The sequence below is a fragment of the Hirundo rustica genome, chromosome 1, assembly GCF_015227805.2.
Source record: "Hirundo rustica isolate bHirRus1 chromosome 1, bHirRus1.pri.v3, whole genome shotgun sequence".
NCBI classification, from domain to species: Eukaryota; Metazoa; Chordata; class Aves; order Passeriformes; family Hirundinidae; genus Hirundo; species Hirundo rustica.
Window position 1 is genome coordinate 84,981,086 of NC_053450.1, and position 18,296 is coordinate 84,999,381.

The 18,296-nt window shown below is 38.9% G+C and overlaps 1 protein-coding gene across 3 annotated transcripts in view; it reads left to right on the forward strand.

Moving 5' to 3' along the window:
• The window catches only part of MYLK4 (myosin light chain kinase family member 4), an 83,994-nt gene that overhangs the window by 57,291 nt on the left and 8,407 nt on the right, over nt 1-18,296 (forward strand). For all 3 annotated transcript variants that reach the window (XM_040058086.1, XM_040058094.2, XM_040058077.2), the window contains 11 exons: nt 5,243-5,309; nt 5,765-6,230; nt 7,055-7,074; nt 9,881-9,986; nt 10,833-10,926; nt 11,985-12,094; nt 13,202-13,343; nt 15,658-15,728; nt 16,467-16,595; nt 17,051-17,203; nt 17,547-17,619. In XM_040058086.1, coding sequence (XP_039914020.1) covers nt 5,243-5,309; nt 5,765-6,230; nt 7,055-7,074; nt 9,881-9,986; nt 10,833-10,926; nt 11,985-12,094; nt 13,202-13,343; nt 15,658-15,728; nt 16,467-16,595; nt 17,051-17,203; nt 17,547-17,619 — 1,431 coding nt within the window. The remainder of the gene's footprint in view (nt 1-5,242; nt 5,310-5,764; nt 6,231-7,054; nt 7,075-9,880; nt 9,987-10,832; nt 10,927-11,984; nt 12,095-13,201; nt 13,344-15,657; nt 15,729-16,466; nt 16,596-17,050; nt 17,204-17,546; nt 17,620-18,296) is intronic.

Genomic DNA, 18,296 nt, shown 5'->3' on the forward strand with positions numbered 1-18,296 from the left:
AGGGAAAATTAAAAAAAAAAAACAAGCAAGTCTTTCCCCTCAACCCCAAACTGCCTTCTTGTTAAATTAATTTTTAGGAAACCTGCATTTCTGGAGTCCAATTCAAAGGGAGTCATCAAAGCTGTAGGAAATGATTTCTTAAGTTCATAACCATTTGGATGGAAATCTCCCAACTGTGTGATTTTGCAGAAAAGCTTAGGAAGGGCAGTTCATGAAGTCGGAAGATATTTGCCCTCCATACCATTGCCTGCTTGGCTCAGCTGAGTCACTTAAGTTGAGAAACACTCTCTTTACAATGAGGCTACTTAACTGATACTGTAATAAAAAAAAAAAAAAATTGCCTGAGTAGTTTGACAAGTGGATGGTTTATCCCCACAGTTAAAAAAATCTGCTGGTGATTTGGTCTTCAAGATGGACTTTTTTCTCCTTTGTCATACTGTGACAATAGTGGAACCCACTTAGGAGAGTGTTCCATTTAATAGTAATGGTAAAAATGTGAAGAGTGGTACATGGAAGACTTTTGGGATTATGGCACAGGTGCATATGAGGCTCAGGTGCACTCTGTCGTCATCACACACGTAAGGAAATTGAGCGGTATAGAGAAGGGATAGATGTGATTCTTTCCAATGTGCTGGTAAGAAAAGCAGCTGAATTCTTCAGTGCTTGTGCTTGTCTGACGTTGCCCCAGATTTTTTCAGATGAAAAACCCAAAACCAGCGTCTGGTTGATTTGATTTCCCAGATGCAGTGAAAGGACATGTGCCAAAGCCAGGTAAGGCTGAGTGATCTGGTCCTAGGCAGTGTCTTGATAGCCTCAGATTTGTTGGTGATTATTACAGGCCTCTGTGTATTCCAGAGATATTAAAAGTAAACCAGGCAATTGGAGTTAAAAGATCTACCTCCAATGCCCTTCTTAAGCCTGATAATGACTCTGTTAAGTGACAGTGGCTAGAACTCAAGACAAAAGTAAAGACGTTTAGATTCCTGTCACTGTTAGTGCAACCTGTTGCACTGTGACTGAGGCCATGGGCTTTGTCAGGAGCCTGATTGCATGAAAGCCTTTTCTTTTTCTTTTAAGATTCCCTGTTTTGAGAAAAATGGCATGGCAGGAGGAAGCATCCATTTGAAACACAACAGCCACAGCTTCTCCAGCACAGTGGGTGGGAAGTCAGCAAACTTTAGTGGGGAGTGAACAACACTGTCTTCACTGATTTTCATCTTCTGCCCTAGGATGATGTTGTTCTGATGGATTTTTTCATGCAGAGGTCATTACCTCATTCCCTATGTATTTTCAAAGCAGCAGATCACATAGAACTTGCCTTGTATTTCGTATTGGGGGAATCATGATTCTCATAGTTCAGAACTTATTTTTTGTGTGTGATTAGAAGATGTTTGTGGATTGAGTTTAACAGAAGGATGATTTCTTTATCTAATTCAAGGAGCTCTGTAAAAATCATGCAAAAGTAAGAATCTTTACCTGAAAGTGCCAGCAGTTGTTACAGTGTACCAAAAAAATAATGACGTAGAAACAGATGCACCACCTGCCAATAAAAGCAGAATTCCCATGGGTGTGGTTTTTAGCATTTATAAGTTTGTATCAAAAATACTCTCACGGAATATTTTACACTGCTGGAGGGGAGAAAGGTATATATATTGAAGAGGAACATGAAAGGGCAGGTGGGGATGGATTCCAGCTTTAATGGATGGCACAGGAGGCATCACCACACATATGGTTGTCCCAACGTCTCTGTGTTGTGTTCTGCACTCTCCTGAGAACTGGTGAGGAGATACTGGGAGCACCCTCAGTGGCACAGCCCATGGCTGAGTTATGGCTGGTAGGGAAACTCATTAATTGCAAATCTCAAGTAGCTTAATAATTTTGATAAATGAACGGTGATCAGATACTACACCAAACCAGGTTATCTCGCCATAATTCAGCTCTGCAAACTATCAAGAATATGAGAAAGTGACACAGAGTTAAAATGTGGTTTAGGCACATGCAAAGGTTTATGTCTCGGTATTGGCAGATGGAAGATGGGGATAATATCTTGGTATCAAATGGAATGTGGTGTGGTGATAAAGGACCTCTAACTGAATGGTTAGGGCTTCTTCATGAGGCCAGTCATTACAAAAATTTTTGCAGTAGGAAAAAAAGTTTCAAAGAGTTTTATTAGGTGAATAAAAAAATCTTAGAGTTAGCTAAAAAAACCCCCAAACATTCCAAGGGTAGGACTGCTACAGTATAAAGAAGGAATTTAACTATGTAGAGGTCATTAAAAAGGAGTCAGATGTTTATAAAAGACATTAATTTCTTGCTGCATTTGAAATTTCAATAAGTATATATTATACTTATATATATTACTGCTTTTTGCTTGATTTCTATAGGTTTCTAAAGTAAATTTAAATAATTTCCTTCCCCCCCCCCCCCCCCCCCCCCATTGGTCTGTACTGAAGTTTCAGCCTCTGGACTATCTCATATTATTCTGTATCATCACCTGGGCTTTTATTCTGTCTCTCTTACTTAGGGTCTGGCAATACTCTATGAAAGAATATGTTTAAGTATACAAAATGTACTTTTGAAGACACAATACCAAATCATGTAGATACAGACACCTTTTTGCTGTGGTATACTTTACAGTGTCACAACAAAAACTTTCATATTTAACCTTTTGTGGAATGAAAAGGTAAAATTCATTGGAAGCTTATGGCCTTGCATGACTAGGAAAAATTACTATAAGGCCATTTACCTAATTTTACGTATTCAAGTCATTAAAGAAAGGGGAAAAATGTTTTCTACTAAGAAATATTGATTGCTATAATGTTAGAAAATACAGACTGGAAAAAGTTACCTAAGTTTGGGAAGAATAATACATAAATAAAAATATTATTAGACGTTAAATTAAAAAGATCCTTAAGAAAGCTCTAACAGGCTGAGGGAAGGGGAGTGGTGTGAAGAGTTATTAGGTGGGATAGATGTCTTTAACAAACCACCACACCTTTCATATGAGATTTTCAAAGAGTGTGATGGCTTTTGGGAATTGTGGGCTCTCAGAGCAGCTTCTCAGCTGCCTGGGGCTGGACGTCACGCATTCCCCTGGGAAACTACAAGGAGGTCTTTGTGCCGCCTGTGGCTGGAATGGGAAGCATACATTGACTTCTGTCAGCTCCAGAGAACCTGGTGATCCCCCACCCTTTAGAGGGAAGAAATATGGGCAAAAGGTCTTGATTTTACTGCCAGATCAAGATTTGACATGTTGGAGTCACATGTTGCTCCAAACAGCAAAATGTGGAGAAAACTGGGTTATTCATGTATAGACTACTCATGTATTTACAAGTATTTCAATATCTAGATTGATTCAATGTACTTGTATTTCTTACTCTAATGCACTCTTGCCCCTATATTTATTGCAAATTGATTCTGAAGACTATAAGTAAGTATTTAATTTGTATGGATTTTTTTTCATTTATTTAAATTAGTATGAACTCCTCATCTGCTGATGAAATGTCAGAGATCAGAAACGGTGCTTGAATAAACACAGTAGTAATTTATGTAATGCCCTGGCAGTCTCAGGTGTTCAGCACTGTCCAGTGTTCCTTCCACTAGATGGATTTTCAAAAGCTGGCTTCTGTATTTCACACCTGCAAACTACAGCAATATTTAGTTGGAAGTGCAGTGTGTCTGCAATTAATTCTGAATGCAGAAGTGAAATTTGGCCTCATGCATCAAAGAGCTTGGAGGCCACTTCTCTGGTTATTTGCTCAGCTGACTGTGTTTGATCAGAGCTGATGTCCTCAGTGGTACAGAGAGGCTGACATACAGGAATGCGAGTGCATTACCAATTGCCAACACAGTGCAGAATAAATAAGTCTGCGGCTTTTCCCTATTTATTTATTTATTTTTAGTGCTTTTTAAAGCATTGGTTGATTCCCTGTGTTCCATCTGGCAGCATTACAATACATTTAAGTTCTGTGGGAACAAGGCTCTGATTTATATTTCAAAGGTATTTACCTTGTTGTATTGTGGCCTTTTTCATTTTGTGGCCTGCAACTGCCTGGGACAAACTGCATCCAAAATAATTGTCAGTCTCAGGTCTTATGCTCATATTACAGTTGCCTTGTCTCTTGTGGATCAAGATTTTCTGAACAAGTCCTGTTGAAATCCCTCCATGCAGTTACATCCAGTTTGTCTCAACTCTTTTGGCTTCTCATGGAATTTCCTTTCCCTTGAACTCTGTTTATAGCGGATACACATTTCTTTGATTTCATGCCTATTTTCTGTATAACCTGATGAAATTAAAAAAAAAAAAAAAAAAAAAAAGCATCAAAAAAAGTGGAGGGCTTACCAGAACAAATGTTTAGTAATAGGACTGCTGGTGCCCAGAGCTCTGGGAGTGATCAGATAGTTAAGACACTCAAAATTAAGTGCCCGAACCTGTATATTTTGTTAGGATAGGTAGAATTCCAGCTGGTAGCCCCTCTGGAAAATATTTTGGGGTGAAAACATTTTTCACACCATGTGGATCTAATAATAGTTTCATAGCATTGTGAGAGGAAAAAGGAGCACCGAGCAACAGCAGATACCATGTTGTGGTCACCTATTGACAAGTCTAGGAGTGGCCAGGAAAAAACACACAGAGCACACAGCATAGAAACAGTAGTTAATATCCACAAAGGTAAGAGTAATTGCAGAGGTTTTATGAGGACCTGGATTGGTATGAAGCACCTCTAGATGTCACTGCAGCATTGTAAAATGTAGGTCAAAGAAGGGTACAAAGCTGAAGTTATTGCTTCTATGCTCCAATTCCTGGTTACTGTCTCAGTCAGCCCTTAATGAATCGTTGCATCATCAAAGAAGTCATTACCACATGTTGATTAAACAGGAAGGAACTTTTTGATAAGTGTCAGTAAGATAGTTGCTGAACATTTTACTAGAATAATAAATATTCCAAGATTTCCAACACTGATGCTGATTACAACCAAGATAATTTCTCGTGCTTTGCACTAGTATCAATTCAATCGGCTTGTAGTGATTAAAATAAGGACCATCATTTATAGAAAATATGTGAGTTAGAACACAGAGTATTTGCATTTGACAAAAAAAACCAAGAACAACAAAAACAAAACAAAACAAAAAAACACCAAACCCACAAAAAACCCCCACAAAACAGGCTGCAATTTCATGAGGACCAATACAACATGTACACTGTATAAACTGACTAATATGTCAATTGCCTTGTCCACAGGTCATCAAAGAAAAGTCACATTTCAATGAAACAGAAACAAAAGAAAAGAAGCCACCAGATTCAACAGGTCAGACTATTTTTTTTCTCTGATCAACTTCTAGTTCCTAAGAAATGGCACAGAAATAGCTATGACTTTCCTGAGCAACTCCAGTGAAGTTGCTTGGGTTACATGTGTAACCCATGTTCATCACCATGAATGAGCACAGGGTATCCAGCTGTTCAATAAGGTGCTTTGCATAAGGAGTTTATTAACCTTGACTTGACTCACAATAACTTTGAGAGAGAAAAAAATTTTCTAGTACAGTGTCTCAAACAAGGCATTTTGTGATCTACAAAATCCCAGTTTTAAATAAGTAGTCTGCTCTTGTTTAGGAGACACTTGTACTGACCTTGAAAGTGGGAGAGGGAAGCAAATGCCTAGTTCAAAATTCAGCAGAGATTATGCTAAGTGTGCAGGCCTACTTTAATACTTTTACTGACTATCAGAAAACCACTGACTTTTGACTTTGTAATCTCTTATAGATGGGAACACCCAGCAGAGTCAGTCCTGCTCTCAGGAAGAAATTGATAAGCTCAACAAGGAAAATACCAAGAGGGAAAGTTCCGTTCAGCTTGAAGTGGATCCTCCCAAATTTCATACTGAGGAGTCAGAGGAGAGAGAACAAAATTTGTCTTTAGAAAGCAATTATGTATATAGGAGAAACTCTTTTCAGGAGTCCTTCACTCCAGAAAAGAAGCAGGAAGAGGGTGCTGTTGATGATGCTTGTCAAAAACTAACTGTGCAGGAAATAGAGAGTGAGTACCCAGCAGATGAGGAGACAAAGAAGGAACATCAGGTGCCTGAAGATGCACTTGAGGAACAACAAGAGGAGAAAGAGACTGAAAGAGAGGAAAATGCTGATAAGAGTGAAAAAGGTGAACCACCAGCTCCTTCCCAAAAGGAAGATAAGGCAGAAAAAAGTGATGATGAAGAGGTATCAGAGGGAAGGTAAGGTCTGAAACTCAAATGACACATTCTGAAGAGACCCTTGCTTCAGAAAAATGTGTAGTTTGAGTTTCAAATCAAAGTGTCTGATTAATATAAGTATTGGTGAAAATTTAGCCCAGTGCAAAAGTGAAAAATATGTTTATGTCTCTGATCTAAGTGAAATTATTCTCTTAAAAAAGATAGGCAAACAATCCACCACACATGGTATTAGCAGTGTGCTGTGGTTGTTTGCTTGGGAAATATGTTAGGAACATGGGAATTATGTTATGCTATTCTTAATTTCTGAGGAGAATTCTCCCATAGTTATGTTTACATACTCCAATGTCATCTAACATCAGCAAAATAGATAAGACCATATGCCAGCTGGGAATTAACTTACTGCAAATGCAGTAACTTAAAGGACAACATGAAAATGTGAACATTTGCCCTGGCAATTGACCTAATAAATTTGTTTACTGAAATTCTTTCTTTGCTGGATTTAATATCTAGCCTTTCAGGGATAAACAGGTTTAAGCTCTCAGGAACCTGTGTGAACAAAGGGGAATTCCTGTGCTCTCCCTTTGCTTTAAAGGTGAGATTGATAGCCTAATGTCAAGTTTAGAAGAACTCAGGTGAGGTTTTCAGGAACATTTTGCTGTCATGATTAATTAAAGGGCCATTTTTATTTCTCAATGTGAATATTAAAGCAGTTAATTTTACACCATGAAACAAAATAGCTTGATATTATTTGAATGCAATATCCATGTAGGCATTTTTCACCTATGTTTCTAAAGTTGCTCTGCTTTAAGTGTACTCTGCACTAATACCATGTTTTGTCCTTGCAGGTGTAAAAGCTGCGAAAAAGGTACAGGAAGTTCTAGTTCAATCCCTGGGCAGACCTTCAATTTGAGCATAGTGGTAGCAGTGAGCATCGAGTGCATGATGAAGGTCTAGTCAAAGATGACAACAAAAAGCAGAGTAGTTCAGAAAGTGCTGATGGCATATGTAAAACTATAAAAAGCTCTTAAAGGAAGTATCCTAAAGGCAAAGCATTTGATTCCTCTGGTATTGTGGTGATGACAGATCTGTAGGAGAGAGCGACTTCATGATTCTAACTAGTAGGGGGAAAAGGTGTGCATGATAGCTCTGATGGGAAACAGTTTTTGATGGACTGCATGTTAAGCTGATGAGAAGTAACACGATTCTGCTTGCTTTCACATTAGAGGCTTCTGCTCTGTCAGAAATTATTCAAAATTAATTTGCTTCTGCCACAACTACTCCACTAACACTATCCTCTCTCCCTCTTCTTTTAACAAAAGAGCTAAAATCCCTGAGTATAAAGTGGAGGGAGAAATGATATCAGGTGCAGCAAGCTTGGTTGACCTGTGGAAGTGTTGAGAATGTGTGTTAACAGGGAATCTGCAGTGCTGTGGACATAGGCTGAAAAACCAGCTTGCTCATGTTCATACCATTGTAATCTGAAGTGAGAACAACTGCAGGCTACAAAGTAAAGAAATACAGAATACAGAATTTTGTGTGGAAGCCTGAGTGATGCTGTTGAACAGTCAGATAAATGGTGCTCAGGCACCGAACTCTGAAGCAGCACTCACCATGGTGAGGCAGGGATTTCTAATATTAGACCTCCATCTTGAGAATTTCATTGCCTATTCCTGTATATGAAATTATGTCATGTGAAGTGGTGGCCTGAAAGACTTGGAAATATATGTGTGCGCATGTGTATACACAGGACTCAAGATGAATTTATCTGCTTTGGGAAAGAGGGGAGAATGTGGGAGGGAAGCATTTATTGCAGGTTTGTGCTAGGTTTTTGTAGCAGAAAACAGGAGATAGCAGACCAAAACTTTAAAATCCATAAACTGTTGTGAGCTCTGGGAGATTGTTACAGATGACGTTAAGGTTATAGTGTGTCTGTTGGAGCATCTTTGATCTGTAATAGGAAATTGTTTTTGAATAGAGAGAAATCCTCTCTGGTATGCAGGAGAAGAAAAATAGAAGGTCTGTCATGGGGAACATGTTGAAGGCAAAAACTTAATAGTTTTGAATAAAAAAAAATAGTTTTGAATAGCAGTCTAGTGTCTTTAAAAGAATATTTCCTTGCCCAAAGTTTGGTAATGTTTTTAGCTGAGCTTTCAGAAAGACATTTTCCTCTGTCACTTACATGCTGGTGCTGATGGATTTCGTGTTGTTAGTCAAATTTTGCCTTAGGTTAGAGGTTTTCTTGGCATTTTGTGGGCCTCGGTAATGTGCAAAGACCCATACTTACAGTCGTGCAATTCAAACTCTGCAGAATCCCAAGTAGGTGGCAAACTTCCAGAAGCCCCAGCTTTTCACAATTCCTTGACCATGAACTAACTTCCTGACCATGTAAGTTATTAACACTGTCAAAAAAAAAAAAAAAAAAAAAAAAAAAAAAAAAAAAAAAATCTAGGTACACAGCTGGTGTCCTGGAAAAATGGACCTCGACTGTGAGTAAGGACAATCCACTGCCACATTAATGACCAAAGTGTTCCTGCCAGCTACATGCTGTCATGGGGTTTCTTGTTTGTGTTTTTGATCATTTTCACTGGAGTAATGAATGGTTTTAAAATTGCTCAACAAGCCTCACACAAAAAGGAGCTGGCATTCCAAACCAGAGAGCTCATATTGAAACACTGGGGCTGTAGCCCTCCCAAATGGTTGAAGAAGTATTTGTCACCTTGGTCAGCCAAAGGTCATTCTCGGGAGTATCAATCAAATGAAAAACAACATGGGTATGAAACTGAAGTCACAACAGCCTGCAAAAAGTCCAAATTAGGCATCGAGGGTTGGTCTCCAGCAGGGATTTTGACATCATGATGGCAGAAAGGTCCAGCATGTGGAGGTCCAGAAATTAACACCTGAGACCTGCCAAAACTCCATAGCTGCTGCAGGGCTGTGTTGGGAACCATCCCTCCTTTGTTCCCCTCTTTACCGTTTATCTGCCATCTTTTTTTAAGGACAGAAATTCTTCAGAGCAGCATATGACAGTTAGCATGTGTCCTGAGCCATACTGGAAACCCCAAGTACTGTCTGCCCAGGTGAAACTCCCTCATGTGCACAAGCTCCAAATCTGATTTAGAATCAGTGATTTTAAAGGTGATGACCACACTGTGGAGAAGGAAAAGTTTCGTCAGTCAGTTGAGAAGGGGATTCTTCACTGTCTACCCCAAAAGCTGGGAAATAGCCTCTCTTAGCTGGGCCTGCAGGAGAGTTGTTTCTCCTCCTACCCTACTACATACTCACCTATTAGCAGTCCCTGGGGAGGAAAAAATATTTTAAAAATTCGGAGATTAGGCTGAATTGCAGAGGCCTCTTGTGAGTATGAAGCTACATTGGTAGTCTAGTGCTCTTCATTTTGCCTCTCCCAACTGTTGTACAAAAGCTGATAACTTAAAAAAGGAGTCCTTGTCTTGGGAGTGTAGCTGCCTAACCACAACCTCTTTTTCTGAGCCAGAGCTTCTGAAATAAAAACCTTGTTCAATAACAGAGAAAGGCCTATCTATAAAGCTTACAGTAAGTGTATTCAGTTCTTAAATGAACGTATCTGGGGAAAAAGAGGAACTAAAATATGGGATAGACAAGCACTACATGTGACCATTCATATGCTCTCTGTCTGTTTTGTCTTTTTTTAGATGATCTTCCTACTCCACCAGCACCATTTGATCACCGGATTGTCTCAGCCAAAAGGGTGGGGATCAGCAATTATTACAATGTCAATGAGGATGAAATTCTGGGAGGGTAAGTCAGGTGAAGTAAATCAACTTGGAAAGCAAGGCACAAATTTACAGTCAAGCACCCTGGGAGGTGAATGGAGGCAACATGCCCCACTAGAGCCAAAGTCATGAAAGTCTAAGCTCTTACAGTGCCTTATAGAGGGATGAAAAGAAAAGGCTGGTTTTACAGAATGAGTGGATTTGACTTACTGTTTGGCACCAACAGGCTTGGCCTGTGTTTGGCATTGTTCTAGGCCAGCGAGATGCCCTCAGGCTTTATGACAGGGCTCCTAGGATGCTGAAATACTTCACCTCAAATTGCAGCCAGCAGTATGTAGAGACACACTGTAGTCTTCCTCTCCGTGAATCTCACCCCTGAAAACACAAGCATGTTTTCGGATAGATTAGCAGGCTGATCTGACGGGCCATAGAGTTACTTATCTCTCATGCTGACATTATTTAGGAGAGTGAGATATTGTAATTTTCATGGCAGCGTACTCTTGGGAAAAGCTTTGTTCCATCAAGAAATCACAGCCCTCCCGTGGGGGAGAACGATGCGATGGAGAGGGGCAGATGGTGCACAGAAGTGAGCCATTATCCTTACAGTATATCCTTGACTTTTCTGGGATTAGTTGTTGTGGGTTATGAGGTGAGTATAGCTAGTCATAAAAGTGGGGTAGTACCAGACAGAACAGTGTGTGATGTTGGTGTGCCTAAATGAGTAGTAGCAAGTACAAGCTACACGATAAAATAGCAACAGAGCAATTGAAGTGAAAGCCAGTAGGGAGAGCATAATTTATGCTTGTTTATAGTTTACACTCACAGCTGACACCTGTACCACTAGGTGATGTTTGTTTCTTTGTTTTTTTAGAGGGCGATTTGGGCAAGTGCACAAATGTGAAGAGAAAGCAACAGGTCTCAAGCTGGCAGCCAAAATTATAAAAGCACAAGGTCCAAAACAGAAGGTTGGTAGAGAATGATATTAGTCATTTGTTCCCCAATGGATCACCCACTGTTCTTCAGCTACACAAGAGGCTACATAACCAAGTGTCTCACAAGCCATCAAACTCATTCCAGGACCTATTGGAATACCATTAATTCCAGTTTTATTTCCTTTCTCCTCCAAAACTTCTAGTAGCTCATCAAAGTACTTTTCTTGGGGTATTTTTTGGTTCTTTTAAATCCTATATGACTTCTTTCTGTTGCTAATTCTATTAGTATTTTCTTTAATGGTCAAAACATTTTTCAGGCCTGTGACATGGTGTATTCCATCCCAAGCACACTATAGCCTTTGCTGCAATGAGTTGATGTCAGTGCGGAGAAGGCTGATAACAGACAAGACCTGGGCACCTGACGTCAGCACAAATAGAGATGAGACAAATTAGTCTGGGCTGTTTGCAAACCTGTTGGACATCTGGGACTGGCTTACATAGGAAAGACATGCATAACCTTTGCCCCTTGTGTGACATCGGTGTCATTAAGGGCATTCAAGAGTGGATTTTGTCTCCAGTAACTGGGGTTGCTAAGGTAGAGCTGTAGCCAAGCTCATCTCTAAGAATCCCTTTATGATTGCAAATGTAGACTGTGGAGAGACTGACATCATCAGAGAATGATTCAGCATGTCTAAAATAGTTGGGCTGAGTGGAGGTACCAGTGTCTCTGCTCTGACTGCAAAGTTAGGTTTTGGGGGACTGTCCTGGACTTCTCTCATCTTGATTTTGTACACCTAGAGGTGTTTGAACTAAATCTTCCTGTGCTTCTCTTTTTCCTTTACATCCCAGGGAGCCTGCCGCTTGTCCATGTGGGCTCTCCTCTTCCTTTTCCAGTAAATATCTTATTACTGAAACACCCCACTCAAGCTCTGGGTTCAGTCTGTTAGTTCCTATGGCTTTGACATCTACTGCTGCAGGAGCCCTGAGTTTGGTTGCCACAAGAGAAAAACATGAAAATAATATAGATTTGCTTCAAACATAGCTATCTTAGGAAAAAAGGCATCTAAAGCAATAACTATGGTTCTTTACAGGATGAAGTAAAAAATGAAATCAATGTCATGAACCAGCTGAATCACGTCAACCTCATCCAGCTATATGATGCCTTTGAATCTAAAAATGACATTGTACTTGTCATGGAATAGTAAGTGTGTTATTTTCTTTTCTATTCTGTGTTTCCTACTTTTGCTACAATTGTCAATTTCCTTCTTGCTTTCTCTGGAAATTAGAAATGAGGCTTCTTACAGGTGGAAAAATGCATATGAAATATGTTTTCATGAACAACAGAGAAAAAGGGAATTTAAAAGTTTTCCGATGCAGCCGTTTATGCATTTTTTTCCAGTAGTGTGCCACATTGCTGGTGCTGTAAAGCAACTGCTCCAATTGAAGATAGAGCTGTGTTGCATATCTTATCTTCAATTTTAACACTTTAATTTGTGTCAGCTACGAAAAAAACCTCTCAGATTATCTCCTATTCTGTGAGGCAAACAAGAAGACATCTAAGAGGAGCCAGATATGGGTGTTGTGGCTAATCCTTATACTGTGTGCCTGAAAGGATAAACCTGCTTTTTATGCTGGGTTATCAGGCTACTTAGGCACAAAATACCTTGCCTTAAGGTCAAGTTAAGCAAATGTTGTCTTAAGGAAGCCCAAAAGGCCAAAACCAAAACACTGAAGTGTGTGGTAGAAGGTTCAAAGTTAGGTGAGTTTGACTATTATGGATATTCTCTGGTAGTCCTCTGAATTTGGTCTATATGATTAACATGTCACAAAAGAAAAGTAACTGTGTACCTATGAACAGATAAGCTGGAGGCATACTGAAATGTGAAGAGAAATTAACTAATTTTTGGTGACTTTTGGTAGGTTGAGATTGATATTTTGGATCTGTCCCTCTTAAACTCAGATGGAAAAGACCACAGATTTAAATGCGGTTTCTCCGTCATGTTGTTTTGGATTTCCATGGAACCTCATTATTTCTCTGGTACAAAATGATGACCCAGATATAATATTCAAATTTCAAGTCATTCATGGTTTTCAATGGATGCGAGGCTGGACTCGTAGGCCTTGAAGAGATTCAGACCAGTCTGCATCAGAACTCAGATTTTAGAAAGTTCAGATCAGAATGCGAGCTCATCTTACTGAACTTCACTGGGAATGATAAAAACAGTCAATAGCATATTTTCTGCATTAGTATTACTGTATGGGATTAGATTTGAACTTGGTCACTACTTTATTGTCTTTTTCTCCTCAGTGTGGAAGGAGGAGAGTTATTTGACCGAATTATTGACGAAAACTACAATTTGACAGAGATGGATACTATCTCGTTCATAAAACAGATCTGCAAGGGAATTCAGTACATGCACCAAATGTACATTCTTCATTTGGATCTCAAGGTAGAGTTTTGAGATGTATGTTTTGTGCAATGACAGATGTGGAAATTCCATTCTTAATGGTAGGCCATAAACCTTAGCAGATTCCTGTGGCAGAAACAACAAAGAGCCTTATTCTACTTTCCTTATTTCAATGCATATTTAATTTAACCACATTGAGATCAGTTAAATTACTACAGAACTAAGTAAATTAGATGAAAATTGTGGTCATATGTCATCAAGTTTCATAGTGCTTACATTTTTCACAGACTGATTTTACAGAAAGCCAGCAGCTGACTACAAATATGTTGCTATTTTTAATTGCAAAATTTAGATCTCAAGATATTGATCAAGTATTATTTAATTCAACTGAACAAGATACGTGCTTTATACAGCAGCCGTGGGGTGGCAATTATCCCTGTTTTTTACTGTGCAGAAAGGCATGAGTGAGTGGAACTAAATTCAAGGGTCATTCAGGATCGGTGTAAGCCCACACAACCTTCTGAGGCACTAAACTGCTGTTGTCATGAAAAGGCATCAATAGATAGCCAAATTAAGGGAAAGTACATTAAAAAGTACTTTCTAAAATGAAAGGAATAAAAATAGTCAGTGGATAATATAACCAATACAGCATGTCTGTGTTGGATTAGGCAATAACTGCTCATGTAGCTGAAAGCCCAGAGAAAGGTGGCAGATTCTCTACCCTGTACTTACACATGTACAAGTACTCTACCACGGACTTGCACTTTCTTACTCTGGTCAACTGCAAATGGTCAACTGCCGCCCCTAAGAAAATGTTTGTTATTATTTTTCATTAAACTGTACTTGGGCTGCCTCTTCTTCCCTTATCCCAAGTTCTTATTAAATAATGGACTTGTTTATTACCTCTATTTAGTGCAGGAATAAAATGGGATGATGTCTTTAGTTTTATGACTGGCTAGAAAGCTTCCTAGTGATCCCTGAGCTTTACAGTACAATAAAAAGAAATGAAGAGTGCACAAGATGGTTTTCTCTTTGGTGAGATTTTTATAACGGCTGCTGGTTTTGGCTTGTCGTAACAGGGTTAATATAGTACATCTTAAATAATGTTAGCATACATATTATTGCAGTGGTTAAGGAAATGAGCAGATGCTTGTTGGGACCTGCTTCTGCAGCTGATCAATGACCAGACTTACTTTTCTCTTCCTCTATAAACATCCAGTTACCTAGAAACCTGTCAAACAGAAGTTCGCACAGTTCTTTGGGACACATTAATTATGATCTTGAGATGGCACAGTTTTAATATGAGGTCAAACTGCTGACAAAAAGATACATATACAGCCGAAGAAATTAATCCCAGAGACCTCTTTTCATGTGCTCGCCAGCTATGGCTTATTCCTTCTGTTTTGCTTGTTCATAGATTGCTGTCAGTAACAAATGAGTTTGGGAAAGAAAGCTTGAAATTGAAAGAAAATCATCTTGACCATAATCATCCAGGACCTCAGAAACTATGGACATATGGTGTTTAAAAGTCCTACATGTAAAATGAATTAGCATTGGTGACAAAGGTTAACTAATGTTTTAAGTGTTGAGGGCTGTTTTGTTTCAAAGAGGACCCACTGAGCAGCAAGACAGAGTAGCTATAAAAGTGCTGGCAGTGAATATGGGACTGTGCTTTAGGTATTTACATTTCAGAAACAATTGGCCAATTCCTTCTCTCACTTCCTTCTGTAAGAATTTGGAGTAATTCTTGGAAGTTAATGGATTCCTGCCAGGAAAGTGAAGAGTAGCATTTGGCCCTATGAAAATCTAGAGGGATTTAACCTGTGAATCCTACCTTTTGCTAAACATCTGAAAAAAACATAAAGGTGATGAGGCTTAATATATTAATGTTCAATCTGACAGAACATTTGAGAACTCAGAAATGTAAAGCTGTAAGATAAATTTCAAAGCCCCTAAAAATTTTATTTAAAAAAAAAAAAAAAATCAGTGAAAGCTTATTAAGGTTTGTAAAATCACAGTGAAAGCATCCTGAAACCACTCCTTGGAAGTTTGCATTCCCAGTTCCCCTCCATCTTATGAGTTCTTTATCTGAACTGCTGCCTTATATCAAGTTGAGAAGCCGTGGAGAAGAAAAAGCAGTTGGAAGGCACAAAATGTACAACTGTGATTGCTGTGTGACAGCAAGGGGGGGGGTATCCATGCAGAGAGATTGGAATAAGGAGGAAAGCAAAAAATGGTTATGAGATATTTGCACTGCTACTAGTTTTTTACTAAAAGCCCAGTTTTTCATACTTGTTTCTCATTCAAGTGTGGTTTGTTTTTGTTTGTTTGTTTGTTTGTTTGTTTCTCTTGGCAGCCTGAGAATATCCTGTGCGTGAACCGAGAGGCAAATCAAATAAAAATTATTGATTTTGGATTGGCAAGAAGGTACATGCATGTGTTCTTACTAATCATAAATGAATTAGGAAACAATGAAAAAAGTATTTCATCCCTGCAATGATGTATTTGATACATAATGGTCTTCTACGGCTCTTAGGACAAATTTTTTTCTTTTAACCAGGGATATATTTTATTATGGAATGTTTGGAGCTGAGTGAAAAAGATTTGTCCTGAAACCTTCTTTTCAGGTAGAAGGTTGAAAGAGGGCTGATTCTCATTAAGAATGCATATAAGTATCTTGGAACAGCTAAAAGAGAAAAAAACAGTGGTACATCTTGTCTAGTCTCTTGTCTCCAGTATTAAGACATTCCTCAAAAGGGAGTGTAAGATACCATTGAGGGTTCTTACAATATGTCCCATGCTATAACTCTTTCTAGTTTAATTAGGTGCTATAACCTCAGTGATGGATTTACTGGTTAAAAATTTCATGTCTATGATATGGAGAAGTCCCAAAAGGATGGTAATAACTGCTCTGAGAATTTCCTGAATTATGAATTTATTCCTTTTTGTAGGAATTGCTTTTTGTCCTAGTATAATACAAAGCTTGAAAATACTTTTCATTCTATATATGGGTATATTTGTTTTCAGTTTGTGCCTCTGTCTGTCCTTGTTTTCCTACTGAATTTTCTCTATGCTTCTGGAATTCCTCCAAGTGCTAGACAATTGATGATGCAACTTTAATAGGAACTGTAAGTGATGTCCTTTGTTAATGTTTCCATTTCCTAGGTATAAACCCAGGGAGAAACTTCGAGTTAACTTTGGGACTCCAGAATTTCTTGCTCCTGAAGTTGTGAACTATGAGTTTGTCTCTTTTCCTACAGACATGTGGAGTTTAGGAGTCATTGCTTATATGCTGTAAGTAGGATTCAGTATCTGCTTTGTAGGCTGTTTCCAGGTTGAACTGTGTCTGTCATCCAAGTTTGCTGTTATACTGGAAGAGAAAAAAACTGTGTACCCAACATAGGAAATACAAACTTCTTTCCAAGTTCCATATTGAGAAATCTCACCTCTTTTCCAGTTGCCATGAACTTTTCACTGCTTGGTAAATTCCCAGTGGTTAGTACAAGACTGGTCAGAGGTCTAGAAAATATGACCTACCATGAAAGACAGTAATGCTTGGTGTGTTAGAGAAGAGAGTTGATTATTTAAACATGTAAATAGATGAGAAAATGGGAATGGTCTGGAGACCTTCTTAGAGAATATTTTGTAAGATAGGCCAGAGTGACAGAACAATCTTAGGTGGCACATTAGAGACCATGAACAGGAAGAGAGAAAGACAGGAAGACTGAATATATTCCTTTTTACTTCAGCCTCACTGGACTGTCTCCTTTTTTGGGTGATGATGACAATGAGACCCTCAACAATATCCTGGCCTGTAACTGGGATTTTGAAGATGAGGAATTTCGAGATGTTTCTGATGAGGCCAAAGATTTCATATCAAAACTTCTCATCAAGGAAAAATGGTATATAATCCTGTATCTTTGAAATGTGTATTCCATGGCATTATGACACAGTTGTGTCACTTGTGCTGTTCCGTTGCAGAACTAATATGACTTACACGTTTTTTAAGCCCACATACAGTATTGTAATGACACTTCATTGATGTTGTTCATTATATCCATCAAATGCTATGAAATTACCTGAATATATTTTTGCTGTGAAACAAAACTTATTTAATCTGCCATCTGTCATACCATTCTGAAATGACAGCATTGCATGATGGCAGAACACATGACCTGTAGCAGATAATTGCTGAATTGTAAGATTCTGGGAAAAACTCTTAATAGCATTTTGGTTTTCCTCTAGCTGGAGATTAAGTGCAACTGCTGCCTTAAAACACCCCTGGTTAACAGACCACAAGCTCCACTGCAGACTCCAGGTCCCTACATTTAAATATCTTTGTGCGTCTGCTGTTGCCCTCTTGTGTTGCCACATCACTTTGCTTTGACATTTTTGTTAACTGCATTTGAGTCTTTGTTGCTGATTCATTTCTTGCCACTGTGAGCCACATGTCCCGTTAGAATTTGCATGCTCACACATGCTCATCAGTTCTTGCATGCCTGGGAGGAGATATTAGATCCTGCAATGCTGTGTGTTGCTGAGAGGATCAATTTCTTAGCAAAATGAAAGTATGTATGAAATGAGCACTGAATTACCATATGAAAAGGATTTTCCAGCTGGGGGTGATTCTTGTTCCTGCTTTGAAAACCCTTTCAGGCTCTGCTGAAGATCCCCCTGAGAGGTGTTTCATCCTACCTCTCCCAAAGAGATGCCTTTCCCCACAGAGCTTGGAGGTATGCACCTGGTGCATACCTTTGTACTTAAGCACCTTCTTGCCCTTTAGTGGCCAACACAGAAGAAGTTGTTTGCTCAAGCAAACAATTCATTCGGGCTGAGCTGGAGGAGCAACAAGATTTTAAATCATTTTTGGAGATTCATGCTGTTGGTGACACTCTGTTGGCTGTTTCTAAGTGAGTCCGCTCTGTGGTTCAGTGGTTCACAAAGGAATAATTTTAAGCAGGTTTCAAAATTTTTACGGCATTTGAAGTCCAATAT